Source organism: Perca fluviatilis, chromosome 7 (genome assembly GCF_010015445.1).
Source record: "Perca fluviatilis chromosome 7, GENO_Pfluv_1.0, whole genome shotgun sequence".
NCBI classification, from domain to species: Eukaryota; Metazoa; Chordata; class Actinopteri; order Perciformes; family Percidae; genus Perca; species Perca fluviatilis.
Genome location: NC_053118.1, coordinates 7,817,381 through 7,844,309, shown reverse-complemented (window position 1 = coordinate 7,844,309; position 26,929 = coordinate 7,817,381). Strand labels below are relative to the sequence as shown.

Below are 26,929 nucleotides of genomic sequence, written 5' to 3'. Positions count from 1 at the left end.
TAGTGGGTAAAAGTAAATAATAGAACAACTAGAACAGTCTGGTAAGTTCAGAAAATGACATCACTGTAATGCAGCCTGTAAAACCAGGAAAATATACTTACCTTACTTACCATATTACGATATCCAAAATCTAAGACGATATCTAGTCTCATATCGCGATATCGAAATAACATCGATATATTGTCCAGCCCTACTAAATGGCCATAAAGTCCATTATGTAAAAATACTAGTAACAAGATGATTCCTATTGTGTTCATGTACAGTCAAGGTGAAAAAGGCCAGTGCCTAATGCTGCTATATTTTTCTGCACACACTTTAAGATAAATGGGATGATCAGTACATTTAATTAGATGGGAAGAAGTATTGGTAATGAAGTTCAGCATGTATAGAAACTATGCAACATTATGTTTGGGCCTGAATCAACTAAACAGTCACTGAGTTATCCAAAAAGGGGCTCTACATAACAACAACTAGGCTACACAAAGCACAGAAAACACTGAAATCTAGCATTTTTTGATTTCTCAGGAAAGAAATGGCAACAAGTAAATTTTTCTGTGACTGTTCATGGTAATACGAGTGGAGATGTGATGGATTGTTGTTGTGTCTACTAGCTGTAATTGCATTGAATGTATAGCACACGTTACCTTTGTTTGGATGGCTTTCACTATCTCCTACTCACTCTCATAGCAGCTTACAAAGTCCAACTTCTGGTGTGGATGGACAGACCTCGAGATCCCATCACTTTGCACCCAGCGCTGTCTTTAAACCTTTCAACACAGAATAAGTTCAATTTTGGTTTGGATCATAGTGGAGCCTCGAGGGGGGGAAAGGACAGTCACTAAAATCATGGCACTATCTGTCGTCTTCCTATGGAACTGTGTGTGTGTGTGGCGTGCTTTACATTACCCTGGCTCCCACTCAGACAGACCTGGACACTCTGAGCCAGGCATTAGGCCTTTTTGAAGCAGACCACCTGTAGAGATACATGTGCATGTGATTACCATGTTAGCGTGCATCGCTGCTGTGCCGTATTGCTCTATAATGTTATGTTACTTTCTGCTTGTTTATGACTTATCTCTTTTAATGCAAGCCCTATAATTATAGCATGTTATTAGGCTTATGCTATCTTATTTTAGCTGTGACTGGTCAGCTGTTTTTCTGTGTGTGTGTGTGTGTGTGTGTGTGTGTGTGAGAGAGCAGGGATTTGAACCATGGGTTCTGGATCTTGAGTAGATTACCAAGGAAAGCTGCAGGAACCAGAGTCAAAGGGACATCGCAAAGCCAGAATGCAGTAACTACACTTTTTGAGCTTTGCCTCGGAAGTTTGCTCAGTTTTTTTTTTTTTTTGCAAACTATACCGATACTTGTTGTACAACGTGTTGTTGTTATTGCAGCTTGCCATGATTGGGCTTCATGTACAGTATCAGCCAATTATGACTGACATACTGAGTCTGATGTGCATAAGTACAGGATTATCAGTGGAGACCTTACCTTTTGTACAGTAGAGTAGTAAGCAAGCTTCAGTGGACTTTGTTTATGACATATTACTGACTTGATTAATGTGCACAGGCTAAATACAAAGATCACATTCAAAAGAACTCCAGTGACACCCATTTGTCAGTGCAGGGTACATTTTCCTTTAAGGAGCTGAGAGCCGGTTTCTGTGCGCCGAGCTGTTCCCAGGCAGCATTGTGCCTGATTTAGCCGGAATGCCCGGATAGCAACAAAAAAAAAAATAGTAGGTATGTTTTGGGGAGGGGGGACGGGGCCCCTCCGGGGCGCGCCCCCCCCCCCGCCCCCCCCCCCCCGGCGGGCGGCCCCCTTTTCCCCGGGCTTTTTTTCCCTTTTTTTTTTTTCCCCCCCCCCCTTCCCCCTCCCTCTTTCCATTTCTACCTGACATCTTCAAACTATTTCCGCGTCATTCCTGCCTCGCGCCGTTTGAGAGCCACTGGGAAACTAAGCCGAGGGCCCCTCCCACAGACCCGTCCGCTACCCAATTACAGCCGAGGATGGGACTTTATGTAGCCAATTGCATAGCAGCTGCCGCCGCGTCGGGTAGCAACAGAGCCCATAGAGGGTGCGTGCTGCTGAGGGAGAGAGAGAGAGAGAGAGAGAGAGGGTAGAGGCTGCCTTTACCCGAGTACAGAGAAGTTCAAACATTTTGAAACACTGAATGAACAGAATGAGCCTTTGTGTGTAACATGGTGGCGAGAATCAAACCTAGTTGTCCACTCATGATGTGTTTATGTATGTGTTTACACTTGGCTATTAATAAAGCTGATTTCTGATTATGAGTGCAAGGTCTGTAATATTTGCCTGAGTCACATATTAGGTTATAAAACGGCCATAATCAACGTTGGTGTGTGCTGTGTGAAACTGGGTCCACTCTAAACTAGTTTATTATTTATTACTAGTTATTTAATGAGCTATAAGGGCACCCTGTGCATAAAGGCGTTTATCTTTACCATTCATTTAGAAACATTGCACAATGCGCTTGGTGTACGCACACCGTAATATATTTTTTCAGATCCTAAACTGTATTTAATTTACAAATAAAGCTATTTTCTTTTGTAAACCTTTTGAAAATATTGCCAATGTGTTTCAGAATGTGATTCTGTCAAGTTTAGAATAGTAATACCTATTAAAGGAAGTGGTTATACGTATGTTACAGAGCTTTATCCATACAAACTAGATAACGTGTTTAAGTAAAGGTTGTCTATGTATGAGTGACTATAAAGTTCCAGTATGTATATCCCGCTGTTACTATAAATGGCCAGGACAGCAGAGGTCTGCTTGGAACAGTCTACTGTGGTCCGAGGGAAGGTTACTGTCCTGCTAACTCCCTCACTCCGTTTGTCAGTGACTTTCCATAAAACCAGTCGGCACGCGAGTGATGGTTAATGTGAAATCCCCGGTGAAATGTCCCCAATGTGGCGTTTTCGCCCTGCGTGTGCATGTGAACGGTGTTAACCAGTCGTATGTGAAGCTGCGCCAGACTGACCAGCTCCGACCCCCGCCCGCCAGCGGCTTGGTACGGTCCCTATCGCAGGGTGGGGGGAAGCTGTGTGGGAGAGGAGCACAGATTCCGTCTAACGGAGAAGCACGGAAAGGGAAACGGGCGAGAAACATGAGTCGAAATCGCCCTTGCGAAGGTTTTCACCTTGAAGGAATACAAATTCTCCCCCGATTCTAAGAAGGACGAGTAGAGGAGGACATTGTTGTCAGAAAGAGAGCGGAAGCAGACGGAAGAAGAGGCGCGTCAAGAAGCGACCAAAGGCGTCTGACAGCCAGCTCAGGAACTTTACCGGATTTTGGTTTCTTTAATAGTTTACTTTGAGACAACTCTCGACGTTTGGCTTCGTTGATGTTCAGACGTTGTCTGTGATTGTATTTCAGTGGGCTTACCTCAGAGGCGGACCTTCTCTCCCCCCCCTCCCCGGACCGAGTTGTGCTTTGGTAAACAGAAGACACCGTCGCAGTTTGGAAGTACAATGCAGGCCGTCAGCGGCTTGATCTGTGCATGTATTCACCGCGGGGACACATTTGGCGTCTAACCCCCAGATACTGGATCTAAACTTTTGTTTCCCAGCTTCACTTCCATACAAAGGAACGAGTTCCCGTCGGCCCGTGAGTGTGGATATATACAGTTAGGAGGGACTTTCTCTGGAACTGCACCGTAAATCAACACGTTGCAGCGGGATTGCTTTGTTTACATGCGTTTGTGCAACAGAGACATCCTGTGTAGTGTATGGGGATTACATTGTTGGCTTATTTTTATTTTTTTAAAGGGGCTCCTTTTCACCCTGGCAGAGGCCAGCCACCTTCTGCTGTAGGCGGCTGAAGGGGAGCTGAGTGACCGCAACACACACTGTGGAGCTCTGGCTGTGCAGTCCCTGTGACATTGCTGTGTGTGTGTGTGTGTGTGTGTGTGTGTATGTTTGTGTGTGTGTGTCACTGGATTAATCCGAGTGGTAACATCACTCCACACTGCCCTACTCTGTCCAGTGACGAGTCCCCCAGAAAGCGCCGGTAATTGGAGCTATTTTTAGAGTAAGGGATGGGGTAAAAGCGGGCAGCTGGAAACCCAACTCCCCCTCCACTCCTCCACCTCCTTCTCTGCCACCTGCTATATCACACTACCTCGCTCTGCCCACCCCGGCTGGCAGTATGCTGGGCGAGCCTGGTTAGCACAGACTTTACTTGCGGCTAATTAGTGTGTTTTGCAAGTGGTCTGGAAGAACAACACACACATTGGATGAACTTGTTCTGCGGACTAATATGAGATCTGTTGGAACCATAAATTGACCTGGGAATACTACCTGCACTGTATTCTACTTTTTTTTTTTTGGGGGGGGGGGTTGCACTGGTCACACCAACCAACTGTACTGGTTTACTACTAAGATGTCTGAACAAATATTAGCTGTGTACTTATGGTTCAACCTGCCCGGGACTAAGTGAACCTATCATAAGCAAGTAGAGTGTATGCGTTTAGCCCTTGGACATTTAGCTCAAACTCTTACTCAGAGTAGCCACTCGTTAACATACTGTAGTAGAAGAAAGGCCTACTTTTGACTACTTTAAAGTATCAGTCACCAGCGATCTGGAGCGGTACAAACCTCCAGCACACAGAAAGAATGCATGAAACTGCCGAAACCAACGAAACAAAAAGCTAACCTGACTAACCAAATATTCTATTTCCCCCCCAAACCCACAGAGCAACAGAATATATATGTAGAATGAGAGATCTATATCTATAGTGTAACTCCACAGAAGATTACATCCTTTATATTTTTTACTTCAGAGAGACAAGCTGCCTGTACACCAGTTGGTTGCCTTAGAAACCACAGTCACAAAAAAAAAAAGAAGAGAGAAAAGAAACAAGCCAGAGAAGACGGTGCCTTTTGATTGGTCGGTTGGTTTCCCACCATTTCAAGATTTGTTGATTTTTAGTTGGATGTAAACTGTTTTGAAGTGAACTCTGGGATTGAAAACGCCGCGCCTCATGACAGACTAAACCCCCACAAGCTCCGCCCACCTGCCAATAAAGTGTTTGTGATTGGCCGCGTTTTCCCTGCCGGATTGAACAATTACCGAGCATTTCCATGGTGATCACGTCATCAACCGCGGAGGACAAGACCGTGCCCCCTTGCAGGATGGTCCAAACAGAACCCTGGATCAGCTCTGCCCTGCTGTGCAAGAACAAGAGTCAGTACACACACACACACACACACACACACACACACACACACACAATTTCACTGATAGAAATGGTGTAAACTCTCTTCCTTACTTCACAGTATAGCCACAAGTCTACTGCATAGTAGTCTCTGTGTTGATGCTGTTGTACTAATACTATTGCACTGTAAATCTCTTCCATGAGTCTGTCAGTAATCTAAAGAGGTTTGATGTGTTTTAGTTAATATGTGATGGAGTTTGTGTGAGTGTGTGTCACTACAATAACGTGTTGCAGTGTGCCAGCACGCGTCGGAAGTTTGTAATGCACGTGTGGGACAGTCTGGCCTTCCGTGGACATTGTTTGAGCCTGAACCTGGATGATCAGCGTCCAGGTGTGTGTGTGTGAACAGACTCCCGCTCCGTGCCTGAGCCGAGGGGACGGGATGGAAGGATGCTGTGCGTCTGTCTGTTTGACCGTGATCACATGCAGCTTTACCGCTACACACATGTTGGGTGGGACTGCTTTCAGTTACACTATTAATCTGTGGTCCAAACTTTGTCAAAAAAAAAAAAAAAACGCACAACTTTGCTTTGAAGTGGAGTGAATTCCCAGAACAACTAGTTTTTATTAGTGGCGCAACAGGTAGTCAGTGCTGGCTCTGCCTACATGTGCATTGACTGTCGAGGTCCTTCCATAGTCAGCGGTGCTCGGGGCAGACACTGAAGAAGCCTGCTCGCTCCACAACATTACTAAAACAAAGTTTACACACAATATATATTTGACTGACTCTGAGCACAGAAAGAGAGAGAACTTGAAACGGAGCTTGTATGTGACCTTTCTCCGTCATTTTCTGCTCGGCACCTGTTCTTTATATCAGGACTATTTACATGTTAGGATTAAAGACTTTGGAGAGGCCTGAATTAGTTGCAACTGCTGTTTCAAACACTCTGTGCAGTGCTTTACCTTGTTTTTTTTGTTTTGTTTTTTTTATGTTTTCAGCCTCACTTGCACTTTGATTTTATTTTTTATTCAGTGAAAGATGCAGCACAGCTAGCGAGTCTCCTCAGAGCAAGAAGGTCCTGGGTTCAAATCCACAGACGGTAGAATGGACGCAAATAATACTGAATTGTTAAGTTAGCGCACACGCGCGTGTGTGTGTGCGTGTGCTGAGGAATGTAGTAAATATTGACTTATATTTGTAATCTTTGTTGGGGACTTCAGTTATTATTGCGAATATTGCAGCATTATTTACTTCCATGTGTATACAGTGAGTGAAAGGAATCCAGGTGGTGACCTAATTCTTACACCAGGGTTTGCTGTATAACACTTTTGTCAGTGACAAGTACACATTTTTTTTTCTTTCTCATCTGACAGATTATACATTGTCTATAACAATAAAGTGAGTCTAGCTGCGTGCGTGTGTACACACACTTGATGTATTGTTCCACTCTACACGCTGTATTGTGCCGGATCTTCTCCACTTGACTGGACTTTATTGTTACGTGAAGCCATGTCAGTGTTGATGGTTTATGCCAGCGTGTTTTGGGAATGAAGGCACATGCAAATGTGGAAAATGTAAACATGAAATGATGCCAAGTTTATAGATGTGCTCAATGGTCCATCTGTATATGTTTCTTGCAGTGGTTTACAGAATCGGAGTTCAGAGGCTCGCCGCGTCCTCGCTACCAGTGGAAGACCCATCTGTGTCGTTTTGACTGTTTGCATCAAAATGCTTTCATTTTTATGAAAGAAGGTTTCTAGTGGCCCGTGCACGTCTGATGTCATTCATTAAAAGCTTGCTAGTCAAAGTTGGTGATTCTCAACAACTTGCAGTGCTCAGTCGGTGGTCCTGGGCTGCAAAGTTCCTTTGCGACACCCCTGTGTCCTTATTGGTGGCAGTGCATGTACACAATCATGTAGCTAATTGACAGCCGTTGGGGGCGCCTCTGTGGCTTAGAGAAACCCACCATGAGCCACTACGTCCCAGGTTCTAATCCTGGACAGAAACTTTTTCCCTGTATGTAGCTAAATGAAGTGGAGTATTCATTGCTCGCTTTCTGTTGATTATTCTATAACAGTTGTGTCAGACGAAACCATATTTGAGGTCAAAATCCTCCCATCGTAAGACAAACAAATAACATACCTAATTCAGGTTAACAGCGTGTTTTTATGAAAGTCCACTGTGATTTCCGTTTTAACGCCACAACACAACGCATTGTACGTTTTTCCCTTAAAGGACAATTCTGGGGCAAAATGAACCTAGGGGTTAATAACACGTGTACCGAGTCGACCGTTCTCTGGGATCTGTTTTCATCCTAATCGAATGCGTCTCTAGCTTTAAACAAGCTACAGCAAAACCGGTGGTTAGCTGCTAACGCTAGCTTTCACAGCAGATGGTAAATCGCTATTTTATACCACTAACAAGGCTCAAAATAGCGCCACACTTCCACGGTAGCATAATGAGGGTCCCTACATGTAAACCGAAGCATTGAGAACTTTCCAAGTGTACAGACTGTTTATTAAAAAGATAGTTTAGAAAGACCGTACCGTTCATGTTTACATGCGGGCGCCATCTTGGGAAAACAGTCACGAGCAGTTGAATCTCGAACGCTGCGTTTGAGCTATGTTACCGGTTACTGGTTGCACTGCGTTCGTCGTAATAAACTGTCTGTACACGTACAAAGTTCTCAATGCTTCGGTTTACATGTAGGGACCCTCATCATGCTACCGTTGAAGTGTGGTGCTATTTTGAGCCTTGTTAGTGGTATAGAAATAGTGTTTTACCATCTGCCCCAAAAGCTAGCGTTAGCAGCTAACCACCGGTTTTGCGGTAGCTTGTTTAAAGCTAGAGACGCTTTCAATTAGCATGAAAACAGATCCCAGAGAACGGTCGACTTGGTACACACGGTCGACTCGGTACACACACACACACACACACACACACATATATATTAGTGCTGTCAGTTTAACGCGTTATTAACGGCTTTAATGCAAACCCATTTTAACGGCGTAAAATTTTTTATCGCGAGATTAACATTCTTTTTGGTCCAGCAAACTTTGTAGTTTTTTCACATGCTGTTGCAACAACTAGTAACGTTAGAAAAACTACAACATCACACCGGATCTAGCTAGACCGGAAACAAAACAACATGCACACTGCACACACTTGTTTGCACTTGCTTGCGAGCTGGCCAAAGAGTAGTACATACCTGCAAACTAGTCGCTTTTTGATGAAAATCGCCGTTTTGAATGGGGTCCGAGACCCGATGCTAATACGGCACCGGTGCCTTAAAGTGATGGTTCGGAGTAATTTCACCCTAGGGTCCTTTGCACCATGACCTCGAGCCAAACACTCCCCCAGAAGCTTTTTTCACCTGGGTCTAACATTGGGAGAGTTAGCGTAGAGTAGCGTTATCAGCTGAATAGCTTAGCGCAGGGGCTAATGGATCCGAAGTGTCTCTTAACATTACCCCACTAATAACGCCCGAAATGATACCAAACGTCTACACTAGTACAAATAGGTTATGCACTCATAAAACGATGGATTGTAAACTTTGTAAGTACACCAGAAGTTTATGAACACTTGCCTGCTGGCTTCTGCTCTCTGTTGCTGCTGCTGTTACTACCGGGCAGTAAGAGTGCTTAGGGCCGTCTACAAATTAGTACACCGAAAAGAGATGCAACAAAAATATTTATTAATTTAATGATTAAATAAGGTAATGTCTCCAAACTTACCTCAATTATAACTTGTCTCCTGCTAGTTATACTACAGCACTTACTTTAAAAAAATAAGTTAAATTAATAAATATTTTTGTTGCATCTCTTTTCGGTGTTGTAATTTGTAGATGTCCCTAAGCACTCGTCTTTAACAGCAACAACAACAGCAGAGAGGAGAAGCCAGCAGGCAAGTGTTATTTACATAAACTTCTGGTGCTACTACAAACTTTACAATCCATCGCGTTATATAAATAAATATATGTACTACTGTAGACGCTTTGGTATCATTTCGGCATTATTAGTGGGGTAATGTTAGAAGTACCGGATCCATTAGCCCCCCCGCTAACGTATTCAGCTCATAACGCTACTCGCTAACTCTCTCAATGTTAAATCCAGGTAAAACGTTAGCCTACCGTTAGCTAGCAGCTGGATTAAACACGGTTAAAATGTTTACAGCTAAACGGTGTAAAGTGTGTCTGTATTTCACTGGAGAGGACTCCAACACCGGACTGTAGCTGCCGTTGTCTGAAAAACACAGTCATGATGTCATGTTGCTCGCCTCGCCAGCCTCGTGGTGCATTCACTGTAATTGTAAAATACCCTTTTCCCATCCAGTGGTTGTTTTCACCGTTTTGTGAAACTTTGTTTTATATTTTTGAACATACAGAACAGACAAATACAATTGAACAAGGTGCTCCTTTTTAAATATATATATATATATATATATATTTCGGTTCAGGCACCATTTTACAAGTATCGTATCATGTTGATAAGAGCATTAAAATGAGAAAATATAATGGGACAAAAAGAAATCAAGGGACATTTAAAATAGATAAAAATTTGCAATTAATTGCGAGTTGACTGACATTGCGATTAATCGCGATTAAATATTTTAATCGTTTGACTGCACTAATATATATATATATATATATATGCTATTAACTCCTAGGTTCATTTTGCGCCGGAATTGTCCTTTAAGCAAAGTCTGCAGAGGTGCGGACTCATGGAAAGTGTTCATAAAAAGTGCTGTGACAGAGCCTTCAAACGGTTGTCCCACCGATTTCCCCAGTGGTACACCCCCTCCCCCCACAAATATCAAGCAACATGAGCGACTGTGCCTATTCCATGTATCTAACGCATTGGCAAGTGCTGGTGCGTCTGCCCTCAGGACAGGATATGCTACAAGTGAAGTGAAGTGAAACAATACTACTAAACAGGGAGCTCGGTTTACAGATCAGCGGCGATCAGCGAAGCTGACATTGTGTCAGAAAGCTCCTGTAATGACGAGGTCATCGTGATGCACTGACACTGACTCCAGCATCTTCAGTAGGACAGAGTTTGGTCATAGGTCTTCCTCGCCTCGTCCGTAGCATTGACCAACAGGTTGTGTGTCAGCCCTTTCCCACTGTAGCTGCCATTGTGCTTGCATCATCTTGTGTAGGGATCAACCAATTATCGGCCTTGGCCGATTAATCGGGGCCGATATTTGGCAATTTGCAATCTGTACCCCTGTGTTATTTGACTGATAACCAATAAAGTTAATTCACTATAAAGTGCGCTACGTTTGGCTCCGCTACAGCTCTGTAAGCAGTCCGCAACACCTGCAAACCAACTGTTAGCACGTTAAAACTTCAGGAAGCTATTTTATTTTTGTATTTTTTTATTTATTTATTCGTTTTATTAAATAACTACTTAATGCATTTAAGCAAACTTTTGTGTTGGAGTTTGTAGCATACCAAAATGTTAATTTTGACTTTAAAGATTTTAATTTTCACTGTAAATGCATATCATTTCCAAATATCGGTTATCGGTTTCATTAACTACTAATAATGGCATTGGCCCGGAAAACCCAGTATCGCGCGAGCCCTAATCTTGTGTGACAGGGACGGTTGTTGTTCTCAGTTTGAAAGAAGGCTTTTGAAGGGACAGACAGATGAGGATCTGGTGAAACCAGCCACAGCCATATGAACTAATCTACATCTTTGTGCGAGTTGCATTTTTCATCTGGACAGACCGTTATGTGCGTAACTAGCTTGTCATGTTCAATTTTCTAAGCACAAACAGACTTTTGAAAAAACAGAAAAATGGGTTCCAATATCCAATTTTTTATTTTTTTCCGCCTTGACAAATTAATTATTTTTTATCTTTAAACAGTTTTTCCAATTTTCTGTTTTTATTCAGAGGATCAGAAACTGAGAAAATTACAAAATTGCGTCTGGGCTCCAATTATTCAATACTGCAGTGGTATTCTCTCCCTCGTTCCGCCTAGCGCCCCACACCCCCCACACACACACACACACACACACACACACACACACACTCGAAACCATCAGTTGCAAGCACCTCTGACCCCAAAGTCTATCAGTTTATTTTTTGGTCCATATGCAGTTAATGACCTGGATATTCCGCAAAGTAGAGGGAGAGAATATTATTGCAGCATTGAAAAATTGGAGCTCAGAAGCAATTTTGTAATTTTCTCAATTTCTGATCCTCTGAATAAAAAACTGAAAATTGGGAAAACAGGTTAAAGATCCAAATTTTTTAATTTGTCATGGTGAAAAAAAAAAAAGAAAAATTTGGATATTTGAACCCATTTTTCTGTTTTTCTAAATGTCCGTTTGTGCTTAGAAAATTGAACTGATAAGCGTTACACTGACCGTCATGCTAGTGATTGTCTTTTCTGGCTTGAATTTTTCTAGCATGAGATCAGTCTGTTTCAATGTGCTGATTGCAGATCAAGACCTCAGTTCTTTTCATTGACTCTCATAGCTTTACAAACAGCACTCACAATGGATTATTTTAACTCTTAGTTTTTTAACTTTCACTGGAATTCGTAGGCCTTTTCTTTGCGTCTTGGCCTCCACACAAACGGTGTAAAAAGTCACTGTAAACGGTGCTTTTGGAATGCTCTCGCCACGGTGATGGCTTTTAAAGCTGCATTGTGTACGAATTTCTCCCATCTAGCGTAGGTGAAATTGTATATGACAACCAACTGAATATTACTTTCTAGCCCCTCCCCATTCCGAGCGCATTTCAACTCCTACGGTGGCCGAACCCGAAATGAGCGCTTAGTATCTCCATTGTTTACACGCAGCTGTTCTAGCCACTCCAGTTGGTCTTGTTGCTTTGCCTGGCGCGTTGTCGTTTTAATTCTCTTTTTCGCTTCCCTGGCGAGTAATCCCCTTTGGCATTCGGTGCGCCGCCACTGGAGTGTAAAATCGCGAATCGCGGAGGTATGTCCCTCTTTGGCTAAGGTATTTTAAAGATGGAGGCGCAACATGGTATTCTTAATGATTCTGAATGGCAGATTCTACACTTTGATTAGTTTTTATTTATTTTTTGCTAAGAATCTACTCAAAAAATGACACAATGTAGGTTTAAAAATACAAGGGGAAAAAACCAAGTGTATGTCTTGTGACGTCAGAGTGTGCATTGTTATCTCCCTTTTGTGAGGCGTCACAAATAAGCCGCCATTTCTTGCAATGGTGGACGTGGCCAAAATAGTACTGGTAACAGGCTGCTAGCAGGACTTTTTACATGTTTACACATTAAATGTACAGTTACTCTTCCATTGTGTTGAGGCTCAGAGGCGTCAGAATGCTAAGCAGGTCACTGCCATGTAATGCAACACTGCCACTCCGGTCTCGGACGACACCGTCGGCCTTCTAGTTGGTGGGTAGCCTTCCGGGAACCACTTTTTTTTTTTTTTTTTGGCCAACATCTTCTTCTTCTTTGTGCAACTTGGGCCACCTGTTGGCTTGGCATGCTCTTGAAAGAGCTCCAGTTGTGTTTTTGCGGTTTTTAAAAATAGCCGTGTACGTGTGGACTAGGCCTTGGTGATAGTTCTGAAACACTGGATGAATACAGGCCCTGATAGCTTTTTGTCTGGTTGTACTTTGTCACCAGGGCTAAACTATATAACAATTTAGTATGCAATATTTTTTAAAGATATTTTTTTGGGGCATTTTACGCCTTTAATTCCACAGGACAGCTGAAGACGTGAAAGGGGAGAGAGAGGTGGAATGACATGCAGCAAAGGGCCACAGGTCGGAGTCGAACCCACGGCCTCTGCGTCGAGGAGCAAACCTCTATATATATGCACCTGCTCTACCAACTGAGCTAACCCAGCCACTAGCTCTACCAACTGAGCTAACCCAGCCACTAGCTCTACCAACTGAGCTAACCCAGCCACTAGTATGCAATTTAAAAATAAAAGTTCCTTTATCTTTCTCCTTCCTTCCTTATCTTCTTCCTCATCTGTATTATTGTTTTTGAAAAAGAAATATGAATCTTACTGATCTCCTGTCAGTCACAGTATTGTAACAAACTAAAGTGCAAACTGACTGTGGCTGTACCTCTCTAAAATACTGAGATAACTCAAATCCTCATTCCAAAATATAAAAGTCCTATAGTCCTAACATGCTTTCTTTCTCTGCACGCTGTGATTTAGGCCTACTTGTCAGTCAAAAAACTTTAGCTTGTGAAGAGCTCAACTTCCAGGCTTTTAATCAGAGCTAAGAGGTGTGGACCCCCCCCCCCTCCCCGGGGTAGCTCACCTTGGTTGAGCACGTGCCCCACGTACCAAGTCCTTACCGCAGCGACCGTGGGTTCGATTCTGACCTGCGGCCCTTTTGTTGCATGTCCTTCCCCCTCTTTCTCCCCTTTCCTGTGACTGTCTTAAGCTCTCCTGACAATAAAAGCCTAAAAATAGAGGTGTAACCACATCACCAGCATCTTACACTGGTTTCTTGTATACAGCAGGATGGGTTCCAACATCTTATTGATTAGGTGTAAGGCGTCATGCTCTGGTCCCTTGCTATATTTCAGACCCCGTATGAGCCTGTGCAGAGGTTACCATCTGTTTTAGAGTCTAGGAAGTAGCCTAGCCTAGCCTAGCCTTTTGTCTTCAGGGCCCAGAGTGCTCTGGATGCACCTGCCCCGGGAAATACGAATATAGATTTATCAGAGAGAGTATCTTTAATTGACTTGATGTTTTATATCAGCTTTGTATTATTGCCTTCTTGTGAAACCCTTTGAAGAGTTCTGTATAAATACAGATCATCTGTGCTGATCGGTCTTCGTATAGCATCATCATCAGTAGGGGTGTAAGAAAAAAATCGATACACTTGAGTATCGCCATATTTTATTTTGCAATACTGTATAGATTTTTAAAAAGGCAATATCGATTTTTATTTTATTTTTTATTTTTTTTAAACATAAAAAAATATTCATGTTAAACAGTGGTTCAAGTTTATGTTGTGTTTAAACCCCCTACCGCTAGATGGCTATGCGGAGACTAGGGTTGGGCATCGAGAACCGATTCCTACTTGGAATCGTTTCAAAAATTACGATTCCATCGGAATCGTTTCTTTATTGGAATCGTTTAGAGGATTTGGTTTCAAATCCGATCATCACTTCCCAATTTAACATGCGGAAGTTTTGGTTTCCGTAGCGGCCAGGCGCATGTTGTGTTTGAGCCTTGGAGCACAGTAAGCGGCGCTCTAGTCTGGCTTTATTTTATGTTGAAAAAGCTGTAAAACTGCAACCCACCATTGAATCAAAATAAAACTTTCCTCTTATTTGTGAAATAAGCATGTGACCCGTTTCAACTCCACCCCTCAAAGAATTGGAATCGAGAATCGATAAGAACCAGAATCGAAAGGAAGAATTGGAATTGGAATCAGAATCGTTAAAATCCAAACGATGCCCAACCCTGGCTGAGACACACCACTAGTGTCCTTGCCTAACAGTACCTAACAGTGCCTAGCAGTGCCTGTCTTTTTGCTAAAAGCTAACAACGTAGCTATGGCTGAACTTTGGCCTACTTCAGCATATCAACATTAGCTCACTAAGAACCTGGGAACCACAATCCCCAACTGGCAGTTTGATTTTCTGTGTACTGAATTGTTTACCTAAAGTAAACTTCTTTGACTTTCATGAACATCACATCATTTTTTAAATATTAGTTTTTCTAAAATTATACTTAAAAAAAATCCCAATATATCGCCTTACGCACAGTATAGAAATATATTGCAATATATTGAATCGTGACCTAGGGCTGGGCGATATGGAGAAAATCCAATATCACGATATTTTTGACCAAATACCTCGATATCGATACCGCAACAATATTGTAGTTTTGACTATTGGTGCTTTCACTAAATATTTAAACAATGAGATTTTTGATAAATAATCATCAGTAATGTGGATATAATGACTAAGTGGGTAAAGGCAAATAATAGAACAGTTACAACAGTCTGGTAAGCTCAGGACATGACATCACTTTACTGTAATGCAGCCTTTAATACCAGGAAAAGACAGCACTTATGTCGTATTACGATATTCAAAATCTAAGACGGTATCTAGTTTCATATCACGATATCGATGTATTGCCCAGCTCTATCGTGACCCATGTATCGTGATATGCTTCGTATCGCCAGATTCTTGCCAATACACAGTCCTAATCATCGGGTGGCCAGGGTTGAACATTCAGTTGCCAGGCAATATTCAGCCATGTTCTCTCCCGTGCGGTTTTGACTCATTGTTGGATGTTTGCTACTGTGATGGTGTGTGCTTATTGCGGTCTATTAGTGGCTGTAGTACACTGCGTGGTTATTCCTTTTTCCATGTGCTCTGCTGCCACCTTGTTCTGTTGCTGCACTGCTGGGACTACAGTTACGTTTTTGTCCAGCTGGTCCTGGGAGAACGTCTTCTTTGTGTTGAAGACAGGCAGGCGAGTATAGTCCAGTGATGTTCTACCGTAGGTGCTGTGACTGGGATCTGTGCCCTATCTGGTCAGTAGACGGATGGTTGTCTGAACCTATGGTAATAACTGGTTCATGTGTCTGCATGCTTACCATTTAAGATTTGATTTGAACCCTGATGACCCAGTGTGTGCCGTGCGCAGACAGCCTCCCACGTTTCTACACAGAAGAAGTTTCAGCAGTATTTTTTCAGTCTCGGCGGTCTCACACGCGTCTGACAGAACGGATACACTCCTATTCTAATCAATACAGCTGTCTACACAGGCGGCGTAACGCCTCGACTTTTACTCGCACTATACATGCATGAACATGATCCGAAGCATATTTTTTACACTTCAAGTCTACTTTCTTCGGCGTAAAACTACAGTGACTCAGGATCTTGAATCACCCTGTAGGGGTTTAATCGCAATAGTTCCCCACTCGCTCTACATTATCTAGCTTATTACACAGCTACTTACTAAAGAAATCAATCATTTGGCCCAAAATATTTATTGATTTTAAAAAAATGGTCCTCCAGAGTCTATGATCAGGACTGCATCTACAGCAACAGTCTGCTATTCAGAAATAACAGACCTTAGAATGCTGTAATTGACCAATCAGAATTGAGTATTCAAGAAAGCCGTGTAATAAAAAGAGCTATGGACGCTGCATAGGGTGCAACAAACATTGTTGAGCCATGAAAAATTCACAATATACACGGGGGGACACACACACACAAACCCCAATAACACACACACACACATACACACACACACACGTGAATAACGTGTTGTTGCCTAGCAATGTTGACGGTGTCCTCTGGAGAGAGTTACAACCATCACAGTGGGTTTGTTTTTGTACTCACCTTGTCTGAACAACATTCGGTGAGTTTTGAGCACCGCAAAGTCCTCTTCAGTCTGCTCTAGGTTCATCTTTTCATCATCCTCGAAGCACCGTATAACCAGTCCACTCACACTCTCTGTCCCACTGCGCTCCTCCACCTCACTGAAGGTGAAAGTTCCTCAGTCGACGTAGAAGTCACCGCTGGAGGATACACCATTAACTGTTTAGCATGTTAGCTCGACCCAGCGCGTGCACCTGTTGGTCACCCAACATTGTGTGTGTGTGTGTGTGTGTGTGTGTGTGTGTGTGTGTGTGTGTGTGTGTGTGTGTGTGTGTGTGTGTGTGTGTGTGTGTGTGTGTGTGTGATTTGGGTTACTTTGCATCCCTCCTGCAGACACACCGCAGCTTCTGTTCTGCTGCTGATTTATCTCCTTTCTTCAGCTCCATTCTCACACAGTTTATCAGGACTGTGACTCTGAAACAGAAGTGACTTGAAACGTAGTGAAAATACATGAGATAAAAGTAATGTTAAGTAAAATTATTGATTAAAACAAATTACTTAAAGTATTCAAAAAAAAGACCTGTTAAGAGTAAAGAGAGTCTCCACCATTGGCCTGAACACATCTGAAGCTGCTGCTGCTCCCATGTAAACACAATGTTAGCCTTACTCCCCTTTATCCAACAATGTGTTCATGTCTGTTTATATGACTGCTCTTATTCTGTATATTTATATACACTAGAACAGGCCAGTTTGGGCCGTGGCAGGGTCGAAGCTCAGGAACAGTATGTGACGGTGCTGCTTACAGTCATCTCACTGTGCTGATTACTTCAGACTGTTGCACATTGTATTATTTTGATTGGCTCCAATAAACTACACTTGTTTAAGTTATACACATACACACACACACACACACACACACACACACACACACACACGATCAGATATCACTGTGTTTAGCCAGAGACGTCCAAGCCTCTTTAGGAGACTAGCAGCAGGTCCTGAGTGGATTGATTCCAACAGGAGAAGTGAATGTGAACACAGATTATGAGCGATTCTTTCGCCCCATGGTCACCAAAGTAAATATTGGAGCCATTCTTCACGAGCCACATATCTCCAGAACATTCTGACACTAAAATGGCAATTTTCAGACGGACACATCAGCGGAAAATTAACAATGTTCGCAACCTATTTGTGTCTCGGGAACAAACTCTCGCGAGATCTGGCAACATGGATAAGCTAACGTCAAATCAAAACAAATTTTCCTAATGCTAAATATGGCTTTTAGCAGTGTAAATATGTAATGTTGGCAAAGGAGACCACGCCCATTTAGATCACAGGAAGTGTGTACCGTTTCATATCATTGGTGCAGTGTGCTTGGATCTTTGATTTGACTTTGTAAGCGGTCCTGCTGTTAAGTCTGAACTTTTAGACCTATGTTCCATGTCCCTGTTTACCAAGGACTGTCCCACAGAGTGTGTTGACAGTGGGCACTAGTAGCCTGTTTCTTCATGCCCCTGTATACACGATTCTACAGTACTCTGGTTGATGATCATGTGTGTGCAGCTGTCTTTTGGAGTTCTGCAGGTAACATATCCAGGTTTCTGAAATTCTGAAATGTGCAGTGCAACACATAACCAGGATACTCCAAAAACCTTATCATAGCCAGGATACCCATGTGCATGTGAGAACACTCACTGACATAGAAATGACCACAACTAAATATTTCTCCATTCAACACATTGTTTAGGTGGCTTATGGTATTGTTAGTCTGTGAGAATCTGGAATCTTCTCCTTATGAGGTCATAAGGAGCGAGGTTACCTCCCCTTTCTCTGCTTTGCCCGCCCAGAGAATTTGGCCCACCCATGAGAGAGAGAGACATCATGGCTTTCAAACGAGCAAAATGGCAGTTGGTCAAGGCCACCTCTCCCCTCTCTCTCCTCCTCAATAGCTACAGACACAGAAATGTCACATCCTAGGGAAAGCTCATTGTGGGACTGGCTCTAGTGGCTGTAATTCTGCACCAAGGCTGAATTTGGGGAAAGAGACTTCAGATACAGTATTACGGGACCACTAAGGTCTATATAAAAGAGACTTCAGATACAGTATTAGGGGACCACTAAGGTCTATATAAAAGATATTTCAGATACAGTATTAGGGGACCACTAAGGTCTATATAAAAGATATTTCAGATACAGTATTAGGGGACCACTAAGGTCTATATAAAAGATACTTCAGATACAGTATTAGGGGACCACTAAGGTCTATATAAAAGATACTTCAGATACAGTATTAGGGGACCACTAAGGCCTATATAAAAGCATCCAAAGAGCACCATGTCATGGGACCTTTTTAAAGTTATAATCCCAATTTCAGCAACCTCGGAGCAAAGTATATCCTCTCAGCAACACAGTTTGATTAACCTGTAATACACTCTTAGCACTGTTTTGTTTTATTGGACTTGTTTTCACTCGATCTCGAAACTCCTCAGACCTGGACTTGTCTCTGACTTAAGTATTGACTAGAGTCGTGTTGAAACAGATTTGTGTGTTACACACTTGTAGTAAAGAGACCCTTCTTTCGAGGCATTGTTGCACAACTGTTGGTTCACTCTGACGGACTCTGGTACAAGCCCAAGTTGGCTCAGTGTTGTTTTTCATCACCTAGCCACTTGTTGTGAGCAGGAAGCGTTAGTTTGTAGCTGTATGGCTACAGTGTCGCTGTGCTTCCTGGAGAGACTCCTCGCTGTCACCCTAAATATTGTTACATCATTGTGCATCGACACAATGCCGATGGAGAGACAAAACGGTGGGCAGGAGAAGAACCAATGAGACCTACTGAGCAGGCATCTGATTGAAGTCAGGAAGGATTGGGAGTGAGGGATGGGAGATGGACGAATAGAAGAGAGAGAATCAGATTCCGAGGTAGTTCCGAGGTAGAGGGGTTTGAGAAAGCAGGAAGGATGATGAAGGAAAGGGGGAGGAGAGAGCGGCTGGTAGGGTAGGTTGGGTTGCTAGGGGAGAGTATGTCAGACTGCTGCTGCTGAGAGCCAGCCTGCGATTGGAAGCTACTTGCTTAGCAGGAGAGAGGCGGAAGAGGAGAGGGAGAAGTAGCTAATGAGTATTGTAGGCTGGTTGCTGAGACAGCACTGGGTTTATTTATAGAGTGCTGGCCAGCCAGCCCTTAGATACCAACAGCGAATCAGCTGACAGAGAAAGAGGGGGCACCGACCAATGGCAGCGCAGGAAGGGGGATGCCAGATTGAGGAAGTGCTGTGAGTGCCTCTCAGTCTCTTAAAGAGACGGTGCAGATTTCTCAGTACTAGGCAGATATTCTCTCTCTCTCTCTCTCTCTCTCTCTCTCTCTCTCTCCCTCTCTCTCTCTCCCTCTCTCTCTCGCAGTGTCAGATCTGTAAGCAGGCCAGGACCCAGAGCACCACGACAGGCCCAGGGACGCTGATTGGATTACTTTCTCTACCTTATTATCACACAACACAACTGCACAAGTACACACAAGCTGTTCAACGCTGCTGAGGGGGTTTTTAACTTCACAAATAGAACCTCATCTAGCCACAGAGCTCTATTTAAAATCTCAGGGAGCCTTTTTGGAAAAAGACGTTGAGTACAGAATAGGAGAACGGTCTACACAGTGCATGCTAGATAACAGTGCTGAGGAACCTATAATTACAAAAGTTATTCTTGCATGTTCACCGAAAATGGCTGCCCTGAATTATAGTGATATATAAATAGACCTAATTCTGCAGCCATGAAATCTTTCTCTGACTTTGACTGGTGTAGAGAGCAGCAGTGGTGTTCTCAGAGCACAGGAGCTCAGCATTACAAACCGGGGGATCCCTGTTTATGTAAAGCTCTGGTTGGCCATCTCATGGCCTTTTCCCAGACACCAGTATAGCCCTGTTAGTTGGCTCTGACCTGCAGTATTGTCAACCTATCCATGCTGGACCAATCTGTGTCTAAACTGATTGGCTCAACACCTGGTCGTGCAAGTGAATAGAGAAAAAAACCAGCCTTTCTAAAAGCCTGGTCATGTTGAGCTCTCTAGTAACTTTACTTTCATCTAATTGAATTGATAAGCTTTTTTTCTGTTTTCTGATGTGCTCTTATCCTACTCCTCATGCAAACTGGATTTCCTGCGGCTTCACAATAAAAGCTTTACACACATATCGATTCTATACTGGGATGATATTTCTGCCTTCAGCTGGTTGGAGACATTTGTTTTACATAAGTAGGTCCGACATTGATTCTTGGCGCTGATATCGAGTTTGGGAAGTTACACAAATGACTCGGAAGTTACCATTGTAAGAGTTTTACAGACGTCAACAGGGATTAATGTGCACATGCACATTTTGAGGTTCTTTTCCACATGAATTTGTGTAAAAGGGCGGGGGAGAAGCAAGGTGATATATCCACGTTTTGCTTTTGTTTGGTCTTTGATTTTTTGTGTGTGGCTTTTTTGAAAACTTCCTCTGCGGAGGCTATCGGTGAGTTCACAAATCAAGCTTCAGATCCGGAACCTAAAACTCTAGACCAGCAGAAGCTCAACACCCATGCATAGCAAATAACGGGTTTAAGCTGTTGGTTAGCTACATCAATGTTGAGATCAGTTCTCCCCAATGAACATAGGTGTATAATAGTGCCATTCTACACAGTAGAACCTATATTGTAGGGCAGTCCATATTACGAGACTGCACTCTATATTACCAGAATATTTTATCTATTCAGTCATTAACTATTTGACAGTGCGTTAGTGTGCCTGCCTATTGATATTCCCAAAATCTTTCACATAGCTGGTATCTTTTTTTTTTCTTTGTGTAATGAGCTGGTCATGGTATTCCATTTTGTTGTTGATATTTCTCACCTGACCGAAGAGAGACCCCACACTGTAAAGCGCTTTTACAGTACTGCGCTGGTTGCCTATTTGAAGAGAGCCCGTCAAATACTAGGAACAGCCATCAGTCCTCAGTCCAGCAGCTGAGCCACTTCCTGTCCCGTGTAAATCCGGCCATCATCTCTCATGCAGTAAGCCGAGCTGTATTCTTACCCGCACGTGTCCTGTGTTGGGAGCTAGCTCACTTGCTATGCTCAGCCTGGCTGACAAGACCAGAATAATATAACAATAACTTGAGTCCAACCGTTAGCTTAGCATCCGCTCACCTGCTCTTGAGCAACGACGATCACAAGAACTACCCGGTGTGCACGCAACAGCCATTTTCCACCAGCATTTGTTGCAACTGATGCGGCACACTGATTGGTTATTACAGATCGGCGCCGTGATTGGCTACAGGTAATATCTCTTTGGTGGGTGTGTAGGTGTCTTGACAGGATGAGACTGACTGATGCAAAACTCAACAGTCATTATATTGTTGCGCTGACCCCCCTGCTGGAGCTTGTGGAGGGTGTCCGGCCGTGTCGGCCCATATCTCAGCCTGTTGAGCATGCATCACAAGAAGTCGGCAAAGAGCTCTTTGGCTGTTGTGAATCACTGATTCACTAATGTAGTGCAGATGTTTTGACCTCAGCAATTGTTCTTTTAACTCCATTAGGTAAAACGCCACAAGTTGACCCGGCCAGAGCAAAGCAAAAAGTTTGCAGTGCCAGCTGTAATTTTATCATCAAATGATGAAGTATTAAATTCCAGGGATATGACAAAACCGCTTCATCAGAGTCATAGTGGCATGGAAATGGTTGGCTAGTTTATTCTGCTCGGACAGGTGCAGATTGTTCTTTTTATTTGGTGAGCCAGCTGGCAGTATGCAGTTTTCTATGTAGCGTGTTCAAGTGCAACTTTTTTACTTTGGCACAATGTTCATCTTTACAGTTTTTAATATGCCCCCCAGTAGGGCTGCATGATGAATTGAAATTCCATCATGATCTTGATTCAGGCCTCTCTGCGATCTCTTATTTTACGTTACAACGATTCTGCCATGTTTGTACACCTATTTGTGTACCTAATTTCTCCCTAAACTGCATCAACAAATGACAAGCGTGCATTACTCCATGTGACAAAGTGTGCACAGGAAGAGGGGCAGGACACCGATGTGAAGAAAATCTAACTTGGGTGAGACAGTGGAGTAAAGACAAGGAGAGAAAGCTTCCAAGGAACAGAAAGCCAGCGATGGAGAGGAAGAACAGATAGATTTATCCTAAAGCGCTGTGTTGGTAGCATACAAAGTTGGGCAGTCTGCTGCGTGGAACCAGATTCAAAGACAATGATTCATGAAGATACTTTGAAAGCAAAAGTAGCCGCACAATGTCGTACACCAATTGAAACGTAACCAAAGGGCCAGCAAAACTTGAGCAGAAAATCTCTTATCATCTAACCACTCTCAACATCCAACATCCACAGCAGAGAGAGATTGATGGGCTAAGGTTAGCTGAAGATATGCCTCTATTCAACACTACTGCTTTACTAGACAAACTCTTCAGCATGACGTATCAGCATAGACTGAACATAATGGACGTCCCCCAAGAGAGAAGTAGGCTCATTTTCTCATAGACTTCTAAAGAAACAGACTTCTGTTTTGGAGCCAGTGGAGTCTCCCCCTGCTGGACGTCAGAGAGAACGCAGCTTTAAGGAGCTTCAGCTTTGGCTTCACTTCTCAGACCTGGAAACTTTGTTCATTATTTTTACAGTCTCAGTGTATCAGCCGCTTTAAGCTGATCGCAGGTATATATATATATATATATATATATATATCAGTAGCGTATAGGTTAATACGTTGGCTAATAGTAACAGGAGATGTCAGTACAGAAATGTCAAAGGTATGTTTGAGTTTATTTAGAAACGGTGTGTCACTGTGCATGTTTATTTTTATACTGTCAAACATCCTGCTCGGTACATATCACATAGCAGCTCTTTAGTGAGCACATTTAAGAGACCCTGATCAGACTTGTTTATGTTGATAAGTTAGTATAAGCCTCACCAATCCTGCATCGGTTGGCCTCTAGCTTGAAATAAATCGGTCGGGCTCACTTGCATATAAACTGCAAAGAGTGTGTTTAATATGTTTGATGTGTTTTGGGAGCTTGGTAAGGAAAGACCTCCGAACGGTCCTGTTTCTTCAGTTGGATATGTGTAGTAGATAGAACAGTATGAAGATAATAATCAGTTACTGTGGTTTCTGATCAGCAGCAGCCATGTTGTCCCATTGATGGAGGCTGAGAAACGGATTAGATTGTTGGGGTATCCCTCTCTAATCATCTCTCTCTCTCTCTCTCTCTCTCTCTCTCTCTCTCTCTCTCTCTCTCTCTCTCTCTCTCTTTCTCTCTCTCTCTCCAGGTGTAAGCAGCTCAGGATGTCCGCCCACCTCCTCCTCCTCCTCCTCCTCCTCCTCCTCCTCCACTGCCCAGGGCTTCTCCCTCGCTGAGCCAGCCATGACCAGCCAGCACACACATACACACCCCTCCTTCAGCTCCATCCACTCCATGGCCGAGCAGCAGCAGGTAACACACACACACACACACACACACACACACACACACACACACACACACACACACACACACACCTTTGGCACAGGACCTGATTGATTCGTCACCTGTTTCACCTGTTTCACCTGTTGGTTGTCATAGCAGCACTGCAACGCAAGAGGGATACATTCTTTCATTATTTTTTTGATACAGATTTAAAACAATGACAAGCTACTGTGAAAGTCGTATTCCTGCAGTCACCGTGATAAAGAGGGATCGCAGTGGGCAGAAGGTTTTTATATCACAGGGTTTCCGCGGGGTCTTAAAAAATCTAAAATTTCAAAATCCAAATTTTAGGCCTTAAGAGTTCTTAAATTTGCTGAAGTATTGTGTTCTAGGTCTTCAATACTTTGAAACAGGTCTTAATTTTCCTACGTCCATGCAACTCTACCTATAATGCTCTTTTTTTATTCTGTGTGTTAAGACTACAAATGAGACCATCATACTACTTATATTGCAGCCAATCAGCTTTCTTGTTATTGGCGCGAGTCTCATTCAGGATTGTTCCACAGACATAAAAACTGATTTTATTCTTCAGCTATGGGGAAGTGCAAGTTTAGCGATTCTTGGCTTGAAAAAACAGAATTTAGGGCTTAATTGATGTTATGTTAAATTTCATTCATAATGGTCTTAAAAAGGTCTTAAAAAGTCTTAATTTTGACTTGGTGAAACCTGCAGAAACCCTGATATCTAGTCCTACTGGTACAGGGTTGTTTTTTTTTGTCCATTTTAAGTCTTAGGTGCAGCACCGGAGCCCCTAAGCTGAATGAAGGTTGAATGCGACAAAAAAGAAACGGCAAAAACTTTTCTCAGATCTAATGATTGTAGTTGGACTTCTTTAGCAAGCTTTCTCTTTAAGTTTTTTTTAGTGTTCTCTATTATCTATTTTAGACTCAGATATGGTGATAATAATGGTCCAAAATGATGTCAAATTGCATATGTTTTTTACTGAAAACCCCAATTTCTAGCACCAATCTTAGCAAACAATCTTTTAAAGCTCTCAGGGATAACACAAGCCACCAAGCTGACCAAATACATACGTCGTGGCTCTCGGCTACATCCGATCCTACCAGCCTGCACGCCACAGGCTGCTGCTATCCACTGTCCACTTTGTGTCACCTCATCACGCAGCTAAAAAGAGCTGCTTGTAGCTTCAAATCAAGGGAATGTGTAAGCAATCGCTTGCGACAGGCCGTGGTATGTTGTGATGATAACACAGCTGAAGGGCGTTGTTCGGCACGTGCCGAGGCGGTTGCATTGGAACCAAGGTAACGTTAGCCTACGCTTGCAGCTAGCCTTTTGCTAAGGCTAAAGAGTTAGTTTGGATTCACCAAAATCACTCAACAACACAAACTAACTAAATCGACGGAGGCAGCGGTAGAGCAGCAACTCCCGCATTCTGCCAGATATAATCACTGTTTTTGGAAAGGGATTCTGGTGGCTTTGAAGAGAGCAGAGAGAACGGCTTCAGTCGAAAATATTCTAAATATAGCGTACACTTAAAGGGATACTTTTGCTGATTTGAAACCAGCTGTGTGTCTCGGCAGTGTGTGCAGATCAACGGCTTCCCTGCGTAGCACCATCTGTCAGTTCGTTAGTCTAACGTTTGTTCTCAGGCGCAGAGTTGTGTAAAGCAACTTAAAAATCATAGTCGTCGTTTATGGTTATCACGGCTATGACGCAATCAATATAACAGGTTTTGGTAACTAATATCATAAATGTTGTTTATTGTCCCAGACCAGACAATCCGACTCTGCAGCTGATGTTGATCGATGCGTTTCTCTTCACTGACCTGTCTGCTCTCTGGCAATGAATATGTGTCGAAGTCAGGGAACACAGATACCAGTAAATAAATTCAGGCAAGGTGGAAAAGTTGAATCATCGTAACCTTTGCTTGCAGCCGTCCTCCCTCTCCTCACCGCTGCCACCTAGCTTGGCAGCATGAGAGCACTGTAGAGAAATAAAAGCATGTAAAGCGTGAGGAATTGGCCATTCAGATCTCAGTTACAGTGCATTTCATGTTCTTTAAGAAATACACTTTATTTATTTTAAACCAATGAAAAAAAGAATCAGTACTGTACGCCCTTTAGAAAAGTGCAGTGATTGCTCAGCTAGGCCTGCACAATATGTGGGTTTTTTGTATCGTCATTGCGAAACCAACTGGCGCAATAAACACATCGCGAAAGGCTGCGACATATCGCAAAAGTATGGCTGGTTGGTATAGGTTTTTTTTTTTTACGTTCAAAAATATTCATGTAAGACAGTGGTTTATGTTGTGTTTAAACCCCCTAACGCTAGATGGCTATGCTGAGACGCACCACTAGTGTCCTTGCCTAACAGTGCCTAACAGTGCCTGACTTTTTGCTAGAAGCTTACAACATAGCTATGGCTGAACTTTGGCCTACTTTAGCATATCAACATTAGCTCACTAAGAACCTGGGAACCACAATCCCAAACTGGCAGTTTGATTTTCTGTGTACTGAATTGTTTACCTAAAAGTAACTGACTTTTATGAATATATCGCCTTACACACAGTATTGCAATATATTGCAAGATATTGAATCGTGACCCATGTATCGTGATATGTATCGCCAATGCACAGCCCTTAGTGTTATTAGTGATGATTCTCTCCGACCAATCAGTAGTCTGCAGGTTTTCACGTCACCTTTTGGTATTGCCTCAGCTCGCTTGGAACCTCAGGGGGGCGATGCTAAAAAAAAAAGTACAGGTAGCGGGGACCATTTTTTTTCGTAATGGAAAACCAAAAAAAGGCGAGTAGAGTCGAGGCGTGTCGAGCAGGTACCATGTAATGGGAAAAACGGCAAAAGATAATCCACGGGTCATGGGAATCGGCTAATCCCGTTAACATGTGATCTGTGGATCTGGGACAGGCTGATGACAGTGTTCCCCCAGGTGTTCTGTGGGAGGGGCTGCAGGAGTGCTGAGCGCCGGATTATGTTG

General features: G+C 43.0%; 1 protein-coding gene across 2 annotated transcripts in view; it reads left to right on the top strand.

Moving 5' to 3' along the window:
- The window catches only part of dyrk1b (dual-specificity tyrosine-(Y)-phosphorylation regulated kinase 1B), a 71,285-nt gene that overhangs the window by 26,687 nt on the left and 17,669 nt on the right, over window positions 1-26,929 (top strand). Inside the window, exons 1-2 of one of the 2 annotated variants that reach the window (XM_039805061.1) lie at window positions 4,126-5,205; window positions 23,778-23,941. In XM_039805061.1, the coding sequence (XP_039660995.1) occupies window positions 5,103-5,205; window positions 23,778-23,941 (267 nt within the window). In that variant the 5' untranslated portion in view covers window positions 4,126-5,102. Of the gene's footprint in view, window positions 1-4,125; window positions 5,206-23,777; window positions 23,942-26,929 lie in introns of those variants that run through there. The other variant, XM_039805062.1, reaches the window with a different exon arrangement.